The sequence below is a fragment of the Balaenoptera ricei genome, chromosome 5, assembly GCF_028023285.1.
Source record: "Balaenoptera ricei isolate mBalRic1 chromosome 5, mBalRic1.hap2, whole genome shotgun sequence".
Taxonomy (NCBI): Eukaryota; Metazoa; Chordata; class Mammalia; order Artiodactyla; family Balaenopteridae; genus Balaenoptera; species Balaenoptera ricei.
The window spans coordinates 107,544,054-107,563,345 of NC_082643.1; the positions used below are offsets into that span (position 1 = coordinate 107,544,054).

At 36.4% G+C, this 19,292-nt stretch overlaps 1 protein-coding gene across 1 annotated transcript in view; it reads right to left on the reverse strand.

Annotated features, from left to right (window-relative positions):
• Positions 1–2,528: 2,528 nt before the first annotated feature.
• Positions 2,529–19,292, reverse strand: part of TACR3 (tachykinin receptor 3) — a 68,532-nt gene continuing 51,768 nt past the window's right edge. Inside the window, exons 4-5 of the mRNA XM_059924202.1 lie at positions 4,268–4,464; positions 2,529–2,841 (exon numbers count right to left, since the gene is read on the reverse strand). Coding sequence (XP_059780185.1) covers positions 2,529–2,841; positions 4,268–4,464 — 510 coding nt within the window. The remainder of the gene's footprint in view (positions 2,842–4,267; positions 4,465–19,292) is intronic.

Here is a 19,292-nt window from a genome sequence, read left to right on the forward strand (position 1 = left end):
ATGCTCAACATCACTAATCATTAGAGAAATGCAAATCAAAACTACAATGAGGTATCACCTCACACCAGTCAGAATGGCCATGTCAAAAAATCTACAAACCATAAATGCTGGAGAGGGTGTGGAGAAAAGGGAACCCTCTTGCACTGTTGGTGGGAATGTAAATTGATACAGCCACTATGGAGAAGAGTATGGAGGTTCCTTAAAAAACTAAAAATAGAACTACCATATGACCCAGTATTAATGTATTTTGGTGAGGGATGATTACATTGATTTTGGGGGCCAGACTTCACATTCCTATTCTACAGCTGAATATGGTCCCATGTATCTAGAACGTTCATTAATGCTAGTCCCACAATCATTTATAAATTTAAGAAGAAGAAATGTTTGCTTTAAAATATTAGGCTTTTTCTTGACACTTTCACATTGTATGATAAGCATTTACATATTTTGGAATGAACACTTAAAAACATTATATTCGACGATTAGGTACTAAATGATAATACATTTGCTTATCTAAAGCATGCATACAAGCTTCACAGGCTTTATTGAACTGTTTGTGGCAACTCTGTTATGGCCACTACTATTTCAGCATTCAATTTTGAATTTAATTCTTTGAAGTTCTTACATACATTAAACAGACTGTATGTGTCTGCACACTTGCATGTGTGTGTATGTATGTATGTGTATCTATTTGTAATCAGAAGAAATTCAGCTTAAACACATATGATGAGGGGTGTGTAGACTTTTTAACACCTTGTAACAATTTAAATATTTCTGACTTCAGGTCCAAAACAGGGTAGATTGGAAAATTTGATGTTGTAGGAGCAACAGACCGTGATATTCTCTTGAAATAATTGCTTTTTTCTTGTTCTTAAAAAGAATAGTCGGTTCTGTATTGATGGAGGCATAACAATCCAGTAAAGTGTTATAGGTAATTATTTTAGCTGGATAGCTTTAAAAATCTAACTGACTATTTTAAAGGAGAAGTTTGTACTATACAACCACATTCTCAGAAGGTTTCTGCTTTCTTGAGCAGGAGTGACAGTATCCCTAATTCAGGAAAAGATGGTTTATAAGCACTGAGGTCTGGAAGATAAATTCTACGCTTAATGGTGTACCTTGTTTTGTTATGGGTTTCAGAAATGTGTCAGTATATTTTTGCTTGTAGTAAAACAGATGCTTCTTTAGGACCATTAGCTCATTTCTTTCTGGAGGAATTTCTGAATTATCTAAGCAGACAAAAGGAAGGCTCTCTCTGTGGAAAGGTGTATATTATTCTTGTTCGCCTGGTATTAGTTCACATTTATCCAAGTATTGTCCAGCTTTCTATTCTAACAGTTGATTCAGCTTTCTACATCTTACTTGATTTACCTATAGGTACTAATATACATATAGGTAGTACATAAACTTTTTGTCCTAAGGCTTTGCATCTGAATATATTTTCTGATACTTTCCCCTAGTCCTTACTCTTTTTTTCGGTGGGGGAAGGGGAGAGAATAAGGGGACCGTACAATTATTAAGTTGACATCCACCTTAAACTTTTTCCTTGGGTTATGGAGGAGAAACACATTTCTCTTTGGAGCTAGTAGATGCTCTTGTCTGCTGTCATAACTATGAATTACTATCTTTAATTCTTGCCTAAAAATTGGTAGTCAGAGATTCTTCCCTTCTTCATTAGAAAGCATCTTTAGTGTTTTGTAATCTATCTATCTTTTTAAAAATTTTAAAAATATTTGTGAAAAATAAAATAGGGAGGATCATAAGGATTTGCTTTGTCATTTTAAGGTCCTAACTTCGTTTCTTAGCTTGGCACTTTAATATATGTAATGGTCAAAAAGTAAATAATTATTTTTTTTTCTTTTGAAGCCACTTTCCCAGAAAAAAAATGTAAAGAAAATAATATGCACAGATACCTAATAATTTGATTAGATTTCTTTTTCAATTACATTTCTTGGAGAAAATCTTTAAATCTCAAAAAAATTTTATTCCACAGAATTAGTTCTCTTTTGCAAAGATTTTCATTAATTTTTACACCTGGAGGTTAATTTTCCATCATTCTAGTGGTAAAATTAGTCATATAACTTTTTTTCTGTTTTATAGCTATAGATGAAAATGTTTCATTTTATAAAGGTTTTGTTTTTATTCATTCACATAATTATATTTTAAAGGTTCTTTAATCTTTTGGGAAAATCATGCCACTTTAGTGTCACAAATGTATATTGTAGTTTTTCAGTGAGAAAAATGGAACACTCTACAAGTATTTTTCAGTATATTTTTCTGTTACATATAATAATTCAGTTTTCAAAGCATAAATTTAAAGGTCATTTTACTTTTGAGGGGGCAAATATCTGAATAGTGTCTTTGTTACACTTATATGCTACCTTTCTCATTTGAAACACAGTTGCCTAAAAATTGCTCTTCTATTTCCAGAGAGTAGGTAGGACAGGGCTGACCAACAATCAGGAGGGTGTGGGCCTATGGTGGCACCATGATGGCCTCACCCTACTCTTTCAGCTGAGGAAATGGATTTAGGAATATTCATCCACAGAAGTATAAGGTGAGCTTATGAAACTTGAAGTGGTGGAGGCAGATTTGGAATTCCGGCGGGAGCAGCCATTGAAACTTGGGTCTCTTGGAGGCACTCTGTTCTTCCGACTGGATTTGGTCTTATCCGCATCATTGGGGTCAAACACCACTGTCATGGACTCCATCCTGGTCACAGTGTACAGGCTGCTTTGCCGAGTCGGGTGAAACCTGGTGGTCTTGAGCTCCAGCTCATCATAGCTAGAAACTCTGATGAAAGGACACCAGCGGAATGCTCTCTTGAAGCCAGCTCGAAATCTGAGGAGAAGCAGGCCATGGGAAGAAAAAGTCATGTTTTCAAGTGGAAATTTCCTTCAACTGGTGCAGAAAGCCCTACTTAATGCAGTTAAGCCAACTCAGTTTTTTAATTTAATTTTCTAGTCAAACTCTTAGAATTTATGCCACAGTATTGGTACTAGTCTTCTACGTTCTTCTTGTTTGAATTGAATCTTAATTTTCCATCAATGAGAAAGCAAGTCATCAAATAGTAAAAGCACGTATCAGTAATCAATATGCCAAAGAAACAGTGTACATTTCTTCAATAATTTTATACATTTACATAAGTGAATTAAGCTTGCTGGGTAAGGCACTTAAAGCTGACATATTTCAAAATAGCTTCTTACAGAAATAATTACACATTTATAAAGTCTCATTTAATATTAAAATTAATTGCTCATCTGGATGGTTTTTATCTAATCATATATGAAAGTGCAAAATCCTTGGCTTTGTAAACCATTAAATGAAGTTGATTAAAAACAGATGTACTGCTTATGGAGTGGTTTGAATTGATATATGGCTTATGCACTTACTGAAAAAAAGCAAGAATTAAGTAGTTTTTAACAAACTTGAGGAACGGTGTGGTAGAGGTCCAGCTGGAAAGAGAGCTTAGAGTTTAGGTCATGTAGTTACTTACATGAAGTTCAGTTTCTGCTTGTGCTAAACCACATTGGTTTATTAAGGAAATTATTAACCCTATGAAATTTAACCCTCCTCCTCCATGTGCTGACCTTACAACTAAGGTGTTTTTTATCTGGAAACCACAGTTTACCTTTTTTTTTTTCCAGTCTTAAATTTAACTGTGAATATTTCTACTTTTCTTTCCAACTTCACTTTAAAAAATAGCTCCCCCTCCTCCAGAGGCTGCAGCCTGTCTAACTCGCTGAACTCATTATGCTGGAAGGAGGATTGCCATCCTTTTCCTGAGTGTTGCTTCTGTTGCTGTCACAACGCCTTCTATTTTGAAGTCTATTTGCAAAACCTCCTTTTTAATAGAGTCCGCTCACATATGTCATCATCTCTCCGTCTGTGCATTTCTACGAAGTGCCTTCATTTCTTCGAGGACTTGAGCACATTTTCAACTCTCCTCCTTTAATAACAGGGCATTTCTTTTTCTTTGGCAAGTATAATTCTAAAGGGTTTGGAGAGAGAATTTGGCCCATATAAAAAACCACCCAGTTAGAACCCCTAAAAGCATTGTTTTGAGGAGGTAATTGTTAAGGTGAGTTATTTCATTAAATAGGGAGGAGTCTAGAAAAATATCTAGCTCTGTGCTCCTCTCAGTGAATTTTTCAATTTTCCCTTCCTTTTGAATTTTAAATGTGCATCAGGGAGCTGGAACAGCCTTATATGCTTTCAGTGAAGTCAGAAGTGACAAGGAACTTGCATTTGGTAATCTTGTGTTTACCTCTGATTCAGACAGCAGTAGATGATGGGGTTGTACATGGTTGAGCTCATTGCCAGCCAAAAGCTAGCCAGGTAGACCTGCTGAATATATTTCCACCTATTTAGTTGTTGATAGATCGCGGTGAGGATGAAGTAAATATGATAGGGCAGCCAGCAGATGGCAAATGTCACCACGACAATAATCATCATTTTTACGACCTGGGAAGACAGAAAGAGGTCATTTTTGGCAAATATAAAAGTCATTATATCTATTAGTTCTAATAGCTTACTGCAAATCGTATTTTTCTGCCAATACAGTTAAATACATAGCATGCCTAAGAAATAGTCAATATATTAAAAAATGGCAAGGTAATATAAGGATAGTTACCTAAGGTAAGTTTCAAGAAAGCGTGCTTGTGTCACCTAGTGAATGGGTGGCAATCACTCAAACAGAACCAAATATATTTTAATTGGCTTGAAGAAAATACATGTTTATAAAACATCAAAAAGCCTGGGAGAGAAAGAAGCAAGAGCTAGGATTTGGCTGTGCTAGCCTGAACTGTAAAATAGTGAAGACATTATATCTAGAGAACTGACTGTTGAGTCACCACGGAGGTATATCAGGCTGTAGTGGCTCAGCGTGTTCTTCAGTATTTATTATACCCTGAGTATAGCTTATGACTATTTAGATTTCTTTAATACCATGCTCGCTGGGAAACCATCTGAATGTTACCTTGGTTTCTTTTCTAATCTGATATTGGTAAAGGTTCCTCTGGATAGTGATAAAGGATATTCACATTAGTCTGAGAAAATATCACTACTTTTAAATTTGTAAGTAGGCAACTGGCTTATACAACTGGTTTATATATCAATTTCTTTGATTTTGGTAAGCATGGGTCATTTCCTCTGTTCTACACTTTTGAACCACAATACGCTGGAAAGCTCTAATCAAAGTAGAATGTCAGTATCTATTTCTCCTGCACTAGTCTTTTTTTTTTTTTTTTCTTTTTTTTTTTTTATTGATTATTCTAATCCCTTAGTGCATTTTTTTTTTTTTAATTTTATAGCTACTTTTATTTTTATTTATTTATTTTATTTTTGGCTGTGCTGGGTCTTCGGTTCGTGCGAGGGCTTTCTCTAGTTGCGGCAAGTGGGGGCCACTCTTCATCGCGGTGCGGGGACCGCTCTTCATCGCGGTGCGCGGGCCTTTCGCTATCGCGGCCCCTCCCGTTGCGGGGCACAGGCTCCAGATGCGCAGGCTCAGTAGTTGTCCTGCACTAGTCTTTAAATTCTTAAAAGACATAGAGAATGTCTTAATTATATTAACGTCCCCAGCATCTACCACAGTCCCTAGTGTATTGCTGGAGATAGATAATTAGATATAAAATGAATGAGTAATGAACGACAATGTACAATTTGTAACAGGAAGTTGAATGGGAGGATGTTTTGTGTGTCTGTAAATAAGATAAAATCTGTTCCATTGTGTCTATAAGAAAGGTAGACTCAAAATTATTGAACACCGTGAGCAGCTTGGCTTTCTATGTGAAAGGAAATAATAATAACATCCTCGGATAACCTCATTTAATATTTCTCATTACCAATCTGTCGAGTAAATTTGTTCATACTTCTTTTGGGAATTTGTAAAAAGTTTAGAATAATAAATACTAAACAAAATAATTTTGAGGCTTAACCACAGTCATATTAGAACACCAATCAGAGAAAGTCCTGATGTAAACAGCCTATGTAGCATCTTGAAACTATGAAAATACATTATTTAAGTACTGGATTCATTATTTGATTGCAAGTTGGGATTCAGATGAAAGTTGACAAGATTAAAAATCATGAGAGACATGATTCTAGAAATAGACAAGGCATGAAGTGGGTCAATGTGGAAGGCAAAGCTTTCCCAAGGGCCTAATCACGTTAGCATCCAGGTATTTAGTATTAGCTGATGGTAATTGGCCATCAGAGCTGAAAATCCAGGTCAGTAGCTCACAGAATGTCATCACTGGCCACACCATGCAGTGTTTTGATTTTCTCAATGTTCTGTCAATTGCATTTTTTCTGAATAACTGTGTTCAGAATTCTGCGTTTTATCTCTTCTATTCTTTATTCATATATTTGTAGAATACAAGTAAGGAGCCTATTTGATTATAATTTTACATTTATACAATGTTTCACACATCTAACAACTTATTAATTGGTTTTCAATTGCACTTTAGGAAGCTGAGGCAAAGACCAAAAAAGATTTGATAACTGTGATTCATGGAATCTAAGATTTTTAAAACTCAGCCTGTTAAGTCTGTTTTTTCTGCTTACAATTAATAAGATTTATTGAACGCCTATTGGGTCTAAAATACATAATAGAGAAAAATAATGAGTAGAGAACCCATTCCTTACCCTGAAGAAGATTATAATATAATGAAAAATGCAAAAATGTAAATTAAAACTGCATAGGAATGGGGATGCAGATGTGTAAATAAATTGAAAATATTTATGAGAACTTACTAGTTTATTATAAGCAGGAATGAAACTTACTACTTTATTATAAGCAGGAATGACTCAATGCATGTTACCTGTAGACTCAGGGAAGTTTAGACTGAAGGACGTGGATTTGGTTGATTTTTTTCATTCTTGAATATGTGAACATCCTATTGCTCCTTGAACATGGTACACAAGCTCCTGTCCAAGGTTATTCTCCCTGGTTCCTCCGTCTCCCTCTTCCCCCAGTTATTCTCACTGACTAGCAACCTCATCTCATTCAAACCTTTGCACAGTTGTCACTTTTTCTATGAATCATTTTCTGACCAGCCTATTTAAAATTGCAGTCTGTCCTTCCAGCACCCCAAACCCCTTAGCTGGCTCTTTATTTTCAGTTGGTTGTGTTTATTCTTTACTCTGTGTCTTCTTATGCTAGAATACAAAAAAAGCAAGAATGTTCTGCATGTTTTCTTTACCTATGTATTTCAGGCATGTAGACTGGATTTCACACATAATTGGTGTTCAAAGTTTTGAAAAATAAGTAAATGAAACTGAATACAAAAAGAAACTAAAAGACATGTAGTTGGTTAAGTGATGTTCACAGTTTTACTCTGTCATGAATTACTGGTATCATTTGTCCTCCAACTTTAAAATGAGCATGTGTATATAAAATGAACTATTTCCCTTTTCTAGGCAAACAAATTCAGGTAAAGCATATTAGTGCACAAACAGTATTACTGCTATGTTATTTTGGATGCATGAAAGCATTGCATTTCGTTCTGAATAAATGTTAAGGGCAAGAAAAATATTTATGACAATGTGAACATGGTACAAGCTACTATGTTAAATACAGAATCAGCAAATGTACATAAAAGCTTATTTAATTGCTTTTATACAGACTAACCAGTTTCCCTTTGCATGAAACTCTCTTTCAACAATAGCTGAAGAGCTGCAAAGGCTATCAGAGTCTTTTAATGTGACTTCCTACCATCAATGTGGAAGAAGTCTGGAATGTGGGAAAACTAAAGTGCATGTATAGAAACAGAGTATCAGATAACTTATAATTCACATATATATGGCCTTAAGGACCCTGTTGCAAAACATTTAGAAACCTATTTGAAGATTTTTAGGAGAAATCTAAAAGAACCTAAAAGAAAGGGTCTTTTATTGTGAAACAACAGCTATATTTTATTGATTTATTGCTCTCAAATACATTTTACCCATTACCTTGGGTCTCTGCTCATAAAATCTTCTGGAATGATTTCATATATCAAACTTTCAGGCCCCCAGGTTTGATGTAAATGCAAAAGTAGGCTCCTGGGTGGACAAAATTGCCTTGCTTTGTGAAACGCTGAAATCAAGAAATTGTAATCATCTTCCTCGTAAAAAGGCAAGGGAAAGAGCACTTTGAAGCACAGACCTTGAGCAATGATAGATGTGCAACTGCTCAGTTCCCCTGTGTCTCATGGCTGGACAATGGCACTAGCTCAGACAGGCTACATATGCTAAGCGGGAAAGTTGGTGGACTTTCTGAAACTCCTGATATATTTTAGGCAAGAGACTGGGATAGAGATGACTCAAATCTTTCACCGTGTCTTAACAAATTTTATTGTAACTTGATACAAAGATTGATCGATGTTGGGTACTTCTTGAAGCTGGAAGACATATCCAGCCTCTGAGGCGATTGGATTTACTCTCCATGGCAACATGGGTAGTTGTGGCCATCCATTGTCCTTGGCACAGGGACTTACCAGCTGAGAAAGAAGGGAGGTGGGACAAGGGAGGTAGCTCTTATAGCAACATTGCCTCTTCTTAATAGTTTGGAATCCACTTTACTTACATAGGCAGGATGGAAATGCATGTCATAAATTAGTGAGAATAAGCTTTGGGCACCTTTTCTTCAGGTATCAGGGAAAAAAGTCTTTGACTTTTTATCCTGTACAGGTTAGACTGGAATGCCTGCAGTTGTTCTTATCTATCATATTAAATTAATGCAGGATGGATGATTTTGAGGTTTTAAGTTGTAAGAGAAAAAAGAATCAGTCTAGGAAATTAAATGAAATATTGCCAACCTTAAAAAAATCTAGGAATTATATTCTTCAAGGGGGAATTTATTCTTTTTAAATGTCTGAATTGGAAATGGTCAACTCTATGTGAGAAGAAACTTCTTGTTTTGATTAAAACCTCAGAGCATGTTTTGAAGAACCATCCCATGGACTATACCCTACCACTTCTCTGTACCTTTTATCTGCACAAATGTTCTTAAATAACCATTATATCTCCTTAGGTCAAAATTACAGGCCTGCTTATTCTAACTTCATATCAGCAAATTAAAATAATATTCTCAAGAGTAAGATATGGAAAAAAATTAATGACAAGCATCAAAATCTGAAGTACTACTTCTTGGACTATTTAGGTTGGGCTTTTGCTGCTTCAGTTTAAAAGAACATGCTTAAAAATTTCAGTCCCAAGTGAGAAAAAGAGAACTAAGTAGTAACACTTGTGAAAAAAGTTCAGGATAGTCCAGAAGATGAGTTGAATTTTGCCAGTAATTTCAGGATTAAATGTGATTATAGGTGTATTTTGTTAGTGTCATCCAAGAAATTTGACACTGTTGCCAAATCCAACTAGCATGACTATCCAGTTAACATTAGCTTAGAGCAATGCCTATAAGGAATTATGTCAAGGTGAAACAAATGAGAAAACCCTATGTGTATAGACATGGAATGTGGAAAATATTTCTGTGTGAGTGTGTGTGTGCAGTATTGTGTTTGGATTCTACTTCTTTACACTTCATTGGTCATGCTTCATTTTTTTTTTTTTTAAATATTGGTACATTTATTTATTTATTTTGAAAGGGAACGCTATTTATTTATTTATTTTTGACTGTGTTGGGTCTTCGTTTCTGCGCGAGGGCTCTCCCCAGTTGCGGCAAGTGGGGGCCACTCCCCATCACGGTGCGCGGGCCTCCCACCGTCGCGGCCTCTCTTGTTGCGGAGCACAGGCTCCAGGTGCGCAGGCTCAGCAATCGTGGCTCACGGGCCCAGCCGCTCCGCGGCATGTGGGATCCTCCCAGACCAGGGCTCGAACCCGTGTCCCCTGCATTGGCAGGCAGACTCTCAACCACTGCGCCACCAGGGAAGCCCATGCTTCATTTTTAATGTAATTTCACTTTTCCATTGGAAACTTAGAATTTTAAAGTATTGTAAGATTTCAGGTTTATGATGATCTGAAGACATAAAAAGGAATGCAGCCACAAAAAGGAAGACAGGAGGACATTAGAATAGGAAGTCCATTAAGGCAAGAGGAAATAAAGATTGATGTTATGGGATCGTGGTTAAAGATAAAAACTTATAGAGGCTTATTATGGACTCAATTATGTCCTCACCACCACATTTTTTAAAGTTTATATACCTTTTTATTTACTAAAAGTTTTTTTCTAGATTTATTGAGGTATAATTGGCATGTAACATTGTGCAAGTTTAAGGTGTACAAAATAATGATTGGATACATGAATCTATTGTGAGATGATTATCCCAGGTGGGTTAGTTAACACCTTCATTACATCACATAATTACCCTTTGTGTGTGTGTGTGTTGAGAACATTTAAGATCTACTCTCTTAACATCTGCGAGGCATCCCCAGTGGCCTGTGAGCTGGCTTCCTGATGGAGTCCGTGATGGGTTAGTAGGATCCAAGTCCCTTTGATACGTTCAGTTTGGAGCCCGGCCTGCCGTTCTCCCAGCTGCTCACTGTCCCCTAGGTGTGCAGGTCTCCACAGTCCTCTGGATGGAGGGAGACAGAGATGGGCATCTTTGGCAGGGCCCCACACATCCGAGGAAGCCTGGCACTCCCCCGTCACATGCTCGTATTGCCCCCCCAGGGAGAAATCACAGCTGAGAAGGCCCTCTTGGCACTGAGCTGTGTCACCTTGGGGAAGAGGTGATGTGTGTAAAGTCAGTTTGTTCCTCTTACTCTTTCCAGGGCATCCAATTTCAGATTTTTTTGTGTTGGAACTTCTCTGCTGGACTCCTGGACTTCCACAAAGGCTCTCTGATCCGTGGGTGACTGTCTAAATCACTTTTTTCAAGGGACTCCTGGTTCACAGCTAAGGGGGGGGCAGAGCTGGTTCACGGGCCACTCAGGGGTTCACAGCCAGACAGAGGTCTGTATGTCTATTATCTGTCTTCCTGTGGGCAAGACTCTCCCAGATATGGTGCTGGTGATGGAACCAAAGCCAGATGGGGCTGTAGCCAAGTCCTCAGAGGTATGGAGCTGTTTCTGGATCTGTAGCTGAGACGGTGGTAGGCCAGTCAGCCGCCAGGGTGCAGGCCATTCTTCTCAAAATGACTCTCCTCATTCTTGGACTGCACTGGGGTTTCACAGTCTCCTACCTGGATCTCCCAGTTTCTACAGAGGCACTCTTGCCCATGGATAGATGCCAAATTGTTGTTGTTGAGTGGGGCTATGATGAGGGATGTCTTATTTGGCCATCTTGCTGATGTCACTCCCCCAGATTAATAGATTGAAGTCCTAATCCTCAGTACCTCAGCACCTCAGCATGTGACTGTATGTGGAGACAGGGTCTTTAAAGAAGTAATTAAGTTAAAATAAGGTCATTAGGGTGGGACCTAAACCAATACGACTGGTGTTCTTAAAAGAAGAGGTGATTAGAATACAGATACACAGAAGGAAGACCATGTGAAGATAGAGGGTTACAGCCATCTGCAACGTAGCGGAGTGGTCTTAGAAGAACCCAACCCTTGACGACACCTTGAACTCAGACTTCTAGCTTCCAGAATTGTGAGAAAATATTTCTGTTGTTTAAACTACCAGTCTATGGTATTTTGTTATGGCAGCCTGAGTAGATTAATACAATGTTTAAAATGCTAAGGAGAGTATATTACATATGGCTTAATTCCAACAAAGTAGGAGGCAAAATACTATACAAGTTCCCAGTGAAAATGGAGACTTCCAGAGAGGTTTTGATTGCCTGGAAATTGCTTTCAGGGAAGTAAAGGATAGACCAGGATCTCTATTTCCAACACTTGAGCCTCTCTTAGGTTATATATGGTCTTCCTCACAAGCACTATTTTCCATGATAATTCCTTTGTAACAGAAATGACAAGCACAAAGAAAGCTTACTTTCTGGGCAAGGTGATAGATTCTTTGTGGTTGTTATACAAGTCAAAAATCCAATTGAATCTGTCACTTGAGCTTAGACTGAAGAGTGGTTCCTTTGATTAAGGCAAAAGGCTTCTTTGTTATCAAACTTAGGTATTCACTTCTGAAGGAGCAGATCTGGCTTGTTAGTATTTAGAGGAAGATAGTTAAAACAGAAAATAGCCAGAAAAAATTTCTATGGTTTATAAAACAATAGAAGCAAATTTATTTACCAGTATTTCAGCTATTCAAATAAATAAGACCAATTTCAACAAGAATTAACAAAAACCAAATTGTCACATATTATGAATATTGGGGCCAAGTCATGTTTTTGAGGCTTCTTTTATAGTAGAATAGGGAAGAATGTCAAAATACGGTTTAAAAATGTGGTTTACTTTAAAGGTATACATCTAGCTAATAACACAAAAATGTAATAAAATTATAGTACTCAGAACATATGGACAAAATATATAAAAGTATCATTCATAATGAACTACAAGGTTATAGTTTGGTAATAGGACTGGAATTTGAAATTGTTTGATCAATTTCTTCTGCTCTTACTTATTGAGATGGCCTGGGTTGTTACACTGTAACTGGACAGCAATAGAGAGCCCATTCCTGACTTTACATTTCAAATTTCTCTCTCTTAAATTCTGGAAGGTATAGCAGTGTTTTACAATTTCTCATTCTGTGCTCTACTTAAGGACTTTCTTATCTTGTCCTTCAAAACTTCTATTTCCTTATCTTTCCCTTTACTACCTTTCTGTGCTAGTTTGTGATGACACAGTTTCTGTGCTACAGAAACAATGCTCGGCTTGCTGGAGTGATACACTCAGCCAGGTAGTTCTAACAGTCATTTTGAGAATCACTAAAGGAAAGCCAAGCTGATAGTTACATTGTCGTTTGAGAGAGGTATGGCCAGTGGATACATTTGAGGGCAGAAGTGGTGTATGAGTCAGTGCAGTTGTGTCCCTCTTTGATTTTAGTAAAAGGCTTAGTGCTTTTTATATTCATTTTAAAACTTTCAAATATATGTATTTATTTAAACTCCATGACAAATCTTTGACCATATAGTTTCTCCATTTTATGGATGAGAGACTTAAAACCAAGGAGGGAGATGATTTCTTAAGATCCCAAAGGCAAGTTCAGAGCTAGGATTACTGGGCCTCTTCATTCTTCATTAGCTAGGGATCATTTTGTATACATTCTGCTTCTCAAGACCCTGAAAAATAGCCTTTGCTTCTTTCCTCACGTAGCATTCTCAGGGGATGCTTAAGTGAAGGGTAGTCAAAGAATCTTACTCCACTAAGGGACAGCTCAAATGAGATTTATGTGATATGAGATATTTTTCTAAATCTGGAAGGGGAAAGAGTGAGAAAATAAGTTGGAATGGTGGAGTGGGCCTGAGAATTTGAGGTTGGAACCTGGCTTATCTAACACTACATGAATAAGGACAGATTTATCTGTACTGAAACTATGAAATAGGGACTCAATACTTCAAATATTTTATGTGCTCATATGGTACCACTTACTTCCACATTATTTATTTATGTCAAACACAGTTAAAGACAAATGGAAAAAAAAGTATAAATCTTTGACAATATCATATATTCATTATACCTAGAAACCATAAAGCAAGTCTGCTGAAAGGACTGTTTTAGTCTCAAATAAATAGTTACTGTTAGGGTTTAGGATCTTTTGACAGACAGAAGTGGGGGAGAGAGTCAAGAAGATTTCTGTCTCAGTTACCCTTCTGGGGAAGAGGGTGTAAAAGAGGAAAGAGCTGCAATCAACTGCCAGGTCATCTCATCCTTCTCTGTTCTAGAAGTTGCAAGGAGGGATCTGGTATCTTGAGAATGTGCCTGGCCAGGTGAAGGGCTAGGCTGACATCATTTGCCAGAACAGCAGATTTTATGTCTTGATATGTGTTTATATATCTTGTCCTTTTAGAAACACAGTGTTGTTAATAAACTGTGGTCTGAAATATTGAGCCAGCCAGTGTCTTTTGCAGTTGGCTTTTATCTTAAAGGTGTGCCTACTTTAATTGTTTTTTGAAACAGCATAAATCTAGAATATTTAAGATTACTCTTTTCTATATTTCTATAGAAGATAAGATCAGTCACTGAAAATTAATTTTTTTCTCTACAGTATATGACAAACTAAGAAAACATGGTTTATAAATAAATGTTGTCCTTATTTGTAGTTACCTTGAAATAAATCTACATGATTTGCACATGTTTACCGCTGGAATACCCTAATCCAATTTCTTTCCCCGTAAAATTTTCTCTCCATCCTTTGGGAGAGTACCTCAATTTCACCTCTTGGAGTAGCTTCCCTCATTTCTTCATGCAGGTAGGGTTAGATACTTCCTAATTAGACTTAGCATATTATAACACAGATACATGTTACAGTCAAGCATGTTTCTGTTTTCTTCTGTCTGGATATGGGGACATGCATTATTCATCTTTGTGGCTCCAAAACTTAGCATAGTTCTTGACATTCAATAAATACCTATTGACTGAGGATATTTTAATGTTACCACCCATTTTATGAACACTTTAATTGCAAAAAATATCATTTATCTTTGTCTTACCAGTGTTTTGCCCTACCATGCACATAATAGGATTTCAAAAATATTACTTCAGTGAATAAAACAAAAACACCTTTATATATTTTAAACCGAAATTAAAATCATTGTTATTGTCCTTGGCTTTTGTATTTAGCAGGATATTTGGAAAGAATAGCTATATGAACCATGTGAAGGTACAGCTTTAAGAAAGAAGTTCAGTTATGTTTGCTTACTTAATCTATTATATCCTTAAATTACAATTGTTCTACAATAATGCCACTTTTCTAAAGAAACCAAGGCCCTAGGCTCTCGAGATACAGTGCTAAATTAAAAAAGAAAAAAAAAGTTGTCTATTTTCACAGAACTTACATCCTATTAAAGACGTAGTCATTAAATAATAAATACACAAATACATATGAAATTACAAATTATGATGAATTCTATAGAGAAGAAGAATTATATCTAGGTTTATGGAATGCAATGGAAGTTCTATTTGAGGAAGTAATATTTAAGCTGGAACCTAGAGGATGTACAGAGAGAAGAATGAAGGGCACATCATTCTATGTCCTGATAATAGTGTGAGTGAAGACTGAGAAGTGGGAGAAACTTTGATGTGCTAGAGCAGCTGAGAGCAAGTGTCACTGGAACATAGTATGTGAAGAGTGAAGGATCTCATAGGTTATTTTTGGGGTTTGCAATTGCTTTGATCTATTTTCTTAACTATATCGGGGAACCACTGAAAAACTAGGCAGATTGCATGAGTTGATTTAGAATTTAAAAACATCATCTTGTACAGCATGGTGACTATTGTTAATAATACTGTACTGTATATTTAAAAGTTGCTAGGAGAGTAGATCTTAAAAGTTCCCATAATAAGAAAAAATTATAACTATGTGTGCTGATGGATGTTAACCAGACTTACTGTGGTGATCATATAGCAATATATACAAATATTAAATCATTATGTTGTATACCTAAAACTAATATAATGTTATATTTTAAATTATATCTCAATAAAAAATCTTGGATGCTGAATGGAGAATAAATTTGAAGAGAACAAGTGTAGATCTGGGGAAATGAGTTGGAGAGGCAGTTGTAGTGGACCTAATGGCTGTTGTAATGATAGTATCTTGGAGAATTATTTCAATGGAAGTGGAGAGAAGTACAGAGATGGGAGATATTTTTAGGGAGGAGACTCATTAAGATTTAGTGATGAATTAGATGATAGTGAGAGGGAAAGGGAAGTTTAAAAATGACTCTTTTCAGAATTTAATATCTGGGTGAATGGAAGTGCCAACTACTAATATTTGGATGACTGTAGAGAGTCTGCTTTTATGACAGACATGGAGACTTAAAGATCAGTTTTGTATATTATAATCTAAAAATACCTCAGAAATAGCCAAAACAAAGACATCAAGTATGCAGCTGATTATTGCATAAACTTAGAGCTCATAGAGGAAGTATTGATTTGGAATATATATTTGAGAGTCAGAGATCTATAGATGATACTTAATGTCATGGAAATGAGTGAATATAAGAATGAATATAGAAAGATAGGAATGAATATATTCTGTACTATTGGTTCTGTTTCTCTGAAGAACCCTGACTAATACTGCTATATATCAATTATACTGCACAGCTCCCTATTGTATACTCCATATTTTTGGCCTTCCTAGAAGTAGTCCAATTTCTGAGCACTTTCATTTTTATATAAAAATATATTTGATCTAGGGGAGAATACATTTTTTTCTGATCATCTAATCTATTCCTCATCAGTTTAGCTAATGGCATTATGGCATTGCTTCATACATTGTTAATTCATTGATTCTGCAAATATTTATTGAGCGTTTTGTATATATATGCATGTATATGGTACTGGCTTAAACAATTACTGAGGCCGAGAACTTCCACAATTTGCCATCTGCAAGATGGAGACCCAGGAAGGCTGGTGGAGAAAATTGATGTCACAACTTAAGCAGTCAGGCAGAGAGCAAATTCAGCCTTCTTCTGCTTTTTTGTTGTATTTAGGCTCTCAACAGATGAGATGATGTCCACCTACATTGGGGAGGACCATCTGCTTTACTTATTCCACCAATTCAAATGCTAATCTCTTCTGGAAATATCCTCACAGACACACCCAGACATAATATTTAAGCAGCTCTCTGGGTATCTGGTGGCCCAGTCAAGTTGACACATAAAATGAACCATTACAATAGCATAGGCTTCATTATGCCATTGAATTGAATTTTAGTATGTTACTAATAGAGAAAGATAGATACATGTCTGGATTGTTCATTGCATTCTATTTCAATGGTGGCTAAAGAAACTATTTTCATACACAAACGTTTTTATGATGTGTGATATTATGTCAGTGTAGATCTATTTATACCCTAAGGTAAATATAAGTCAAAACACATATTCTAGAAGCGTGTGCTTTCTCCCCTTAATTTCAGCAATGGTAAAAAGAAAGAATTTGCTTTTTATTGAAAGGAATAACTCAGAAAAGATAACAATATGTAGGTACATTTAGTTTTATAAGACTGTTTAAGAAAGAGGATAATAAATAGATAAGTAAATTAATAAATAATAAATAAAATCTCAAAGAGTAAAAGTAAGGGACAAACAGTTGCCTCCTAAGACAGGAGGGAAACTAAAATTTGTTGAGGCCCTGTTATGTGCAAGGTACTGTGCTTGCATTGTATGCATTATATGCTCATTTTAATTAATGCCATTGGTATGTATTGGAGGTGCCTAGCTAACTGTGTTTTAATTAAAGTGAAATGTCTAGTAGGTAAGAATTTATTTTCTAACAGGGAGTGTTATCAAGAAGTAAAAGAGGCTGATTCTGGAGGTAAAGGTAAATAGAACATCTCTCTGTACACTAAATTCTATTCAAGTGAATGACTCCACATTGCTAAGCTAGACCTCTCCTCTAACCTTCTGTTGTTTTTTCCCTTGTGATCCTTAGGTGTTTTGCATATCTGTTTGTGTTTTGATATATTTCTTCACTTTTCAATGGTGACATCTTCTTTTTCAACAATTGGAGTTTTAAATTTAAAAATGATACATTTAGTCTCATGATTTTCATTCCATAATTAAGAGATCTTATCTTTTGTGTTTTAGTCCATGAAGTACAGATTATTCTAAGTGCTCTGCTTCTTTGTCTTGTTTCCAGCAGCTGGGTTCCCTAAGGTTTGTTTTTATTTCCTTTTGCCAAGTCTAGGCCCTGTCTCTTTGCCTGTAAAGATAAACTGAGTGTTCTTTTCGGGACTGCAAATCTGACATGACAGAGGGAGCACAGTCTTCTTTCCTATTGGTCAGCTATGTGTCCTCGGAAGATGGAGAAAGACAGTCTAGTCTGCCCCGTGTGGCCCTAGTGGGCGTATTAGCACTTTCACAGTCTCAGGAATAATGAGGTTGATGCATAAAACCCTGTGCTTCTCTCTCCTTGATTGCACCACTTTCTGGCTTCACACACCCCTCTGAGCTCTGCCCACTCTCCTATCACAGTTGCTGCTTCACTCAGAAGACTTAGCATGTGGCAGATGAGAAGGTAGAACTCAGGCCACCATTTTCCCCAGATAGGTAACCTGTCTGAATATCTCACAGACATCTCAAATTTTATGTATTAAAAAAGTTCCCTGCATTCTCCACTCCCCCTCCCCACCCCCCCTTCCAAGGCTGTTCTTTCTGTGAACTTCCCTATCTCTGTAAGTGGCACCACCACCCATCCAGACGTTTAGAAGTCATGCTTATTTCTTTGCATCCCCTCATTTTCACTGCCCCATTCAATACCTAGGCAAATCCTGTTGGCCAAGTCACCAAAATATGTCTAAATCTTTTTGTCTTGTCATCTCTATTACTATAATCTCTGAGAAAGCATCATTATCTTTCTCCTGGACTAATGCAATAACCACCTAATTGGACTTTGCTGTCAAAGCTATTGTTATATTTTAATAGCTAATAATAAAATAATAATTGTCTTAATTAGCTCAGGCTGCTATAACAAAATGCCATCAACTGAGTGGCTTCAATAACATACATGTATTTTCTCACAGTTCTGGAGACTGGAAGTTTGAGTTCAGGGTACCGGCATGATTGGTTTCTGGTGAAGTTCTGCTTCCTGGTGTGTAGGTGGCCACCATGTGTATTTAAGGAGAGGGAGAGTGAGTGATCTCTCTGGTGTGTCTTCTTACAAGAACACTAATCCTATTGGATCAGGGCCCCATCCTGATGACCACATTTAACTGTAATTATCACTGTATAGACCCTATCTTCAAATACAGTCATATTAGAGGTTAGAGCTTCAACATATGAATTTAGCAGAGACACAATTCAGTCTTTAGTAATACTAAATGTAAGACATTATAATATCAAGTTCTCATTTGTCAATGTGTTTAGGTCTATTATTTTCTAGAGTTTCCCTTTGAGTTGGTAATTACCTATTGATATTTTCCAGAAAGTAACATTTTTCTTTTGATATTAGTTTTAACGTTTCTATTAATATACCATAATTCATTGTTTGGCCTGGGAAGAATAATTCCCAAATTGGAAGAGACACACAACTTATTTGGGGAGTTGTTGAGAGAAATTCTTTCCCTGATATTTTAAAGTATAAGTTTTAAACTTGTTTCTATTTAGTATTGAGGCAAAGAATTTAAATGGCTTATCAAGTGGCTGATCAGTGGTGTACATTTAAGCACATAACTTTATGGAATAGATAGAAGCGAACTCTGAAGTTCATTACACAGTAGTGTACAACAGTGTCAAGAGCACTGGACTCAAAGACTTTGATTTAAATCTAGGCCCTGATTGTAAACAGCTATGTAACATT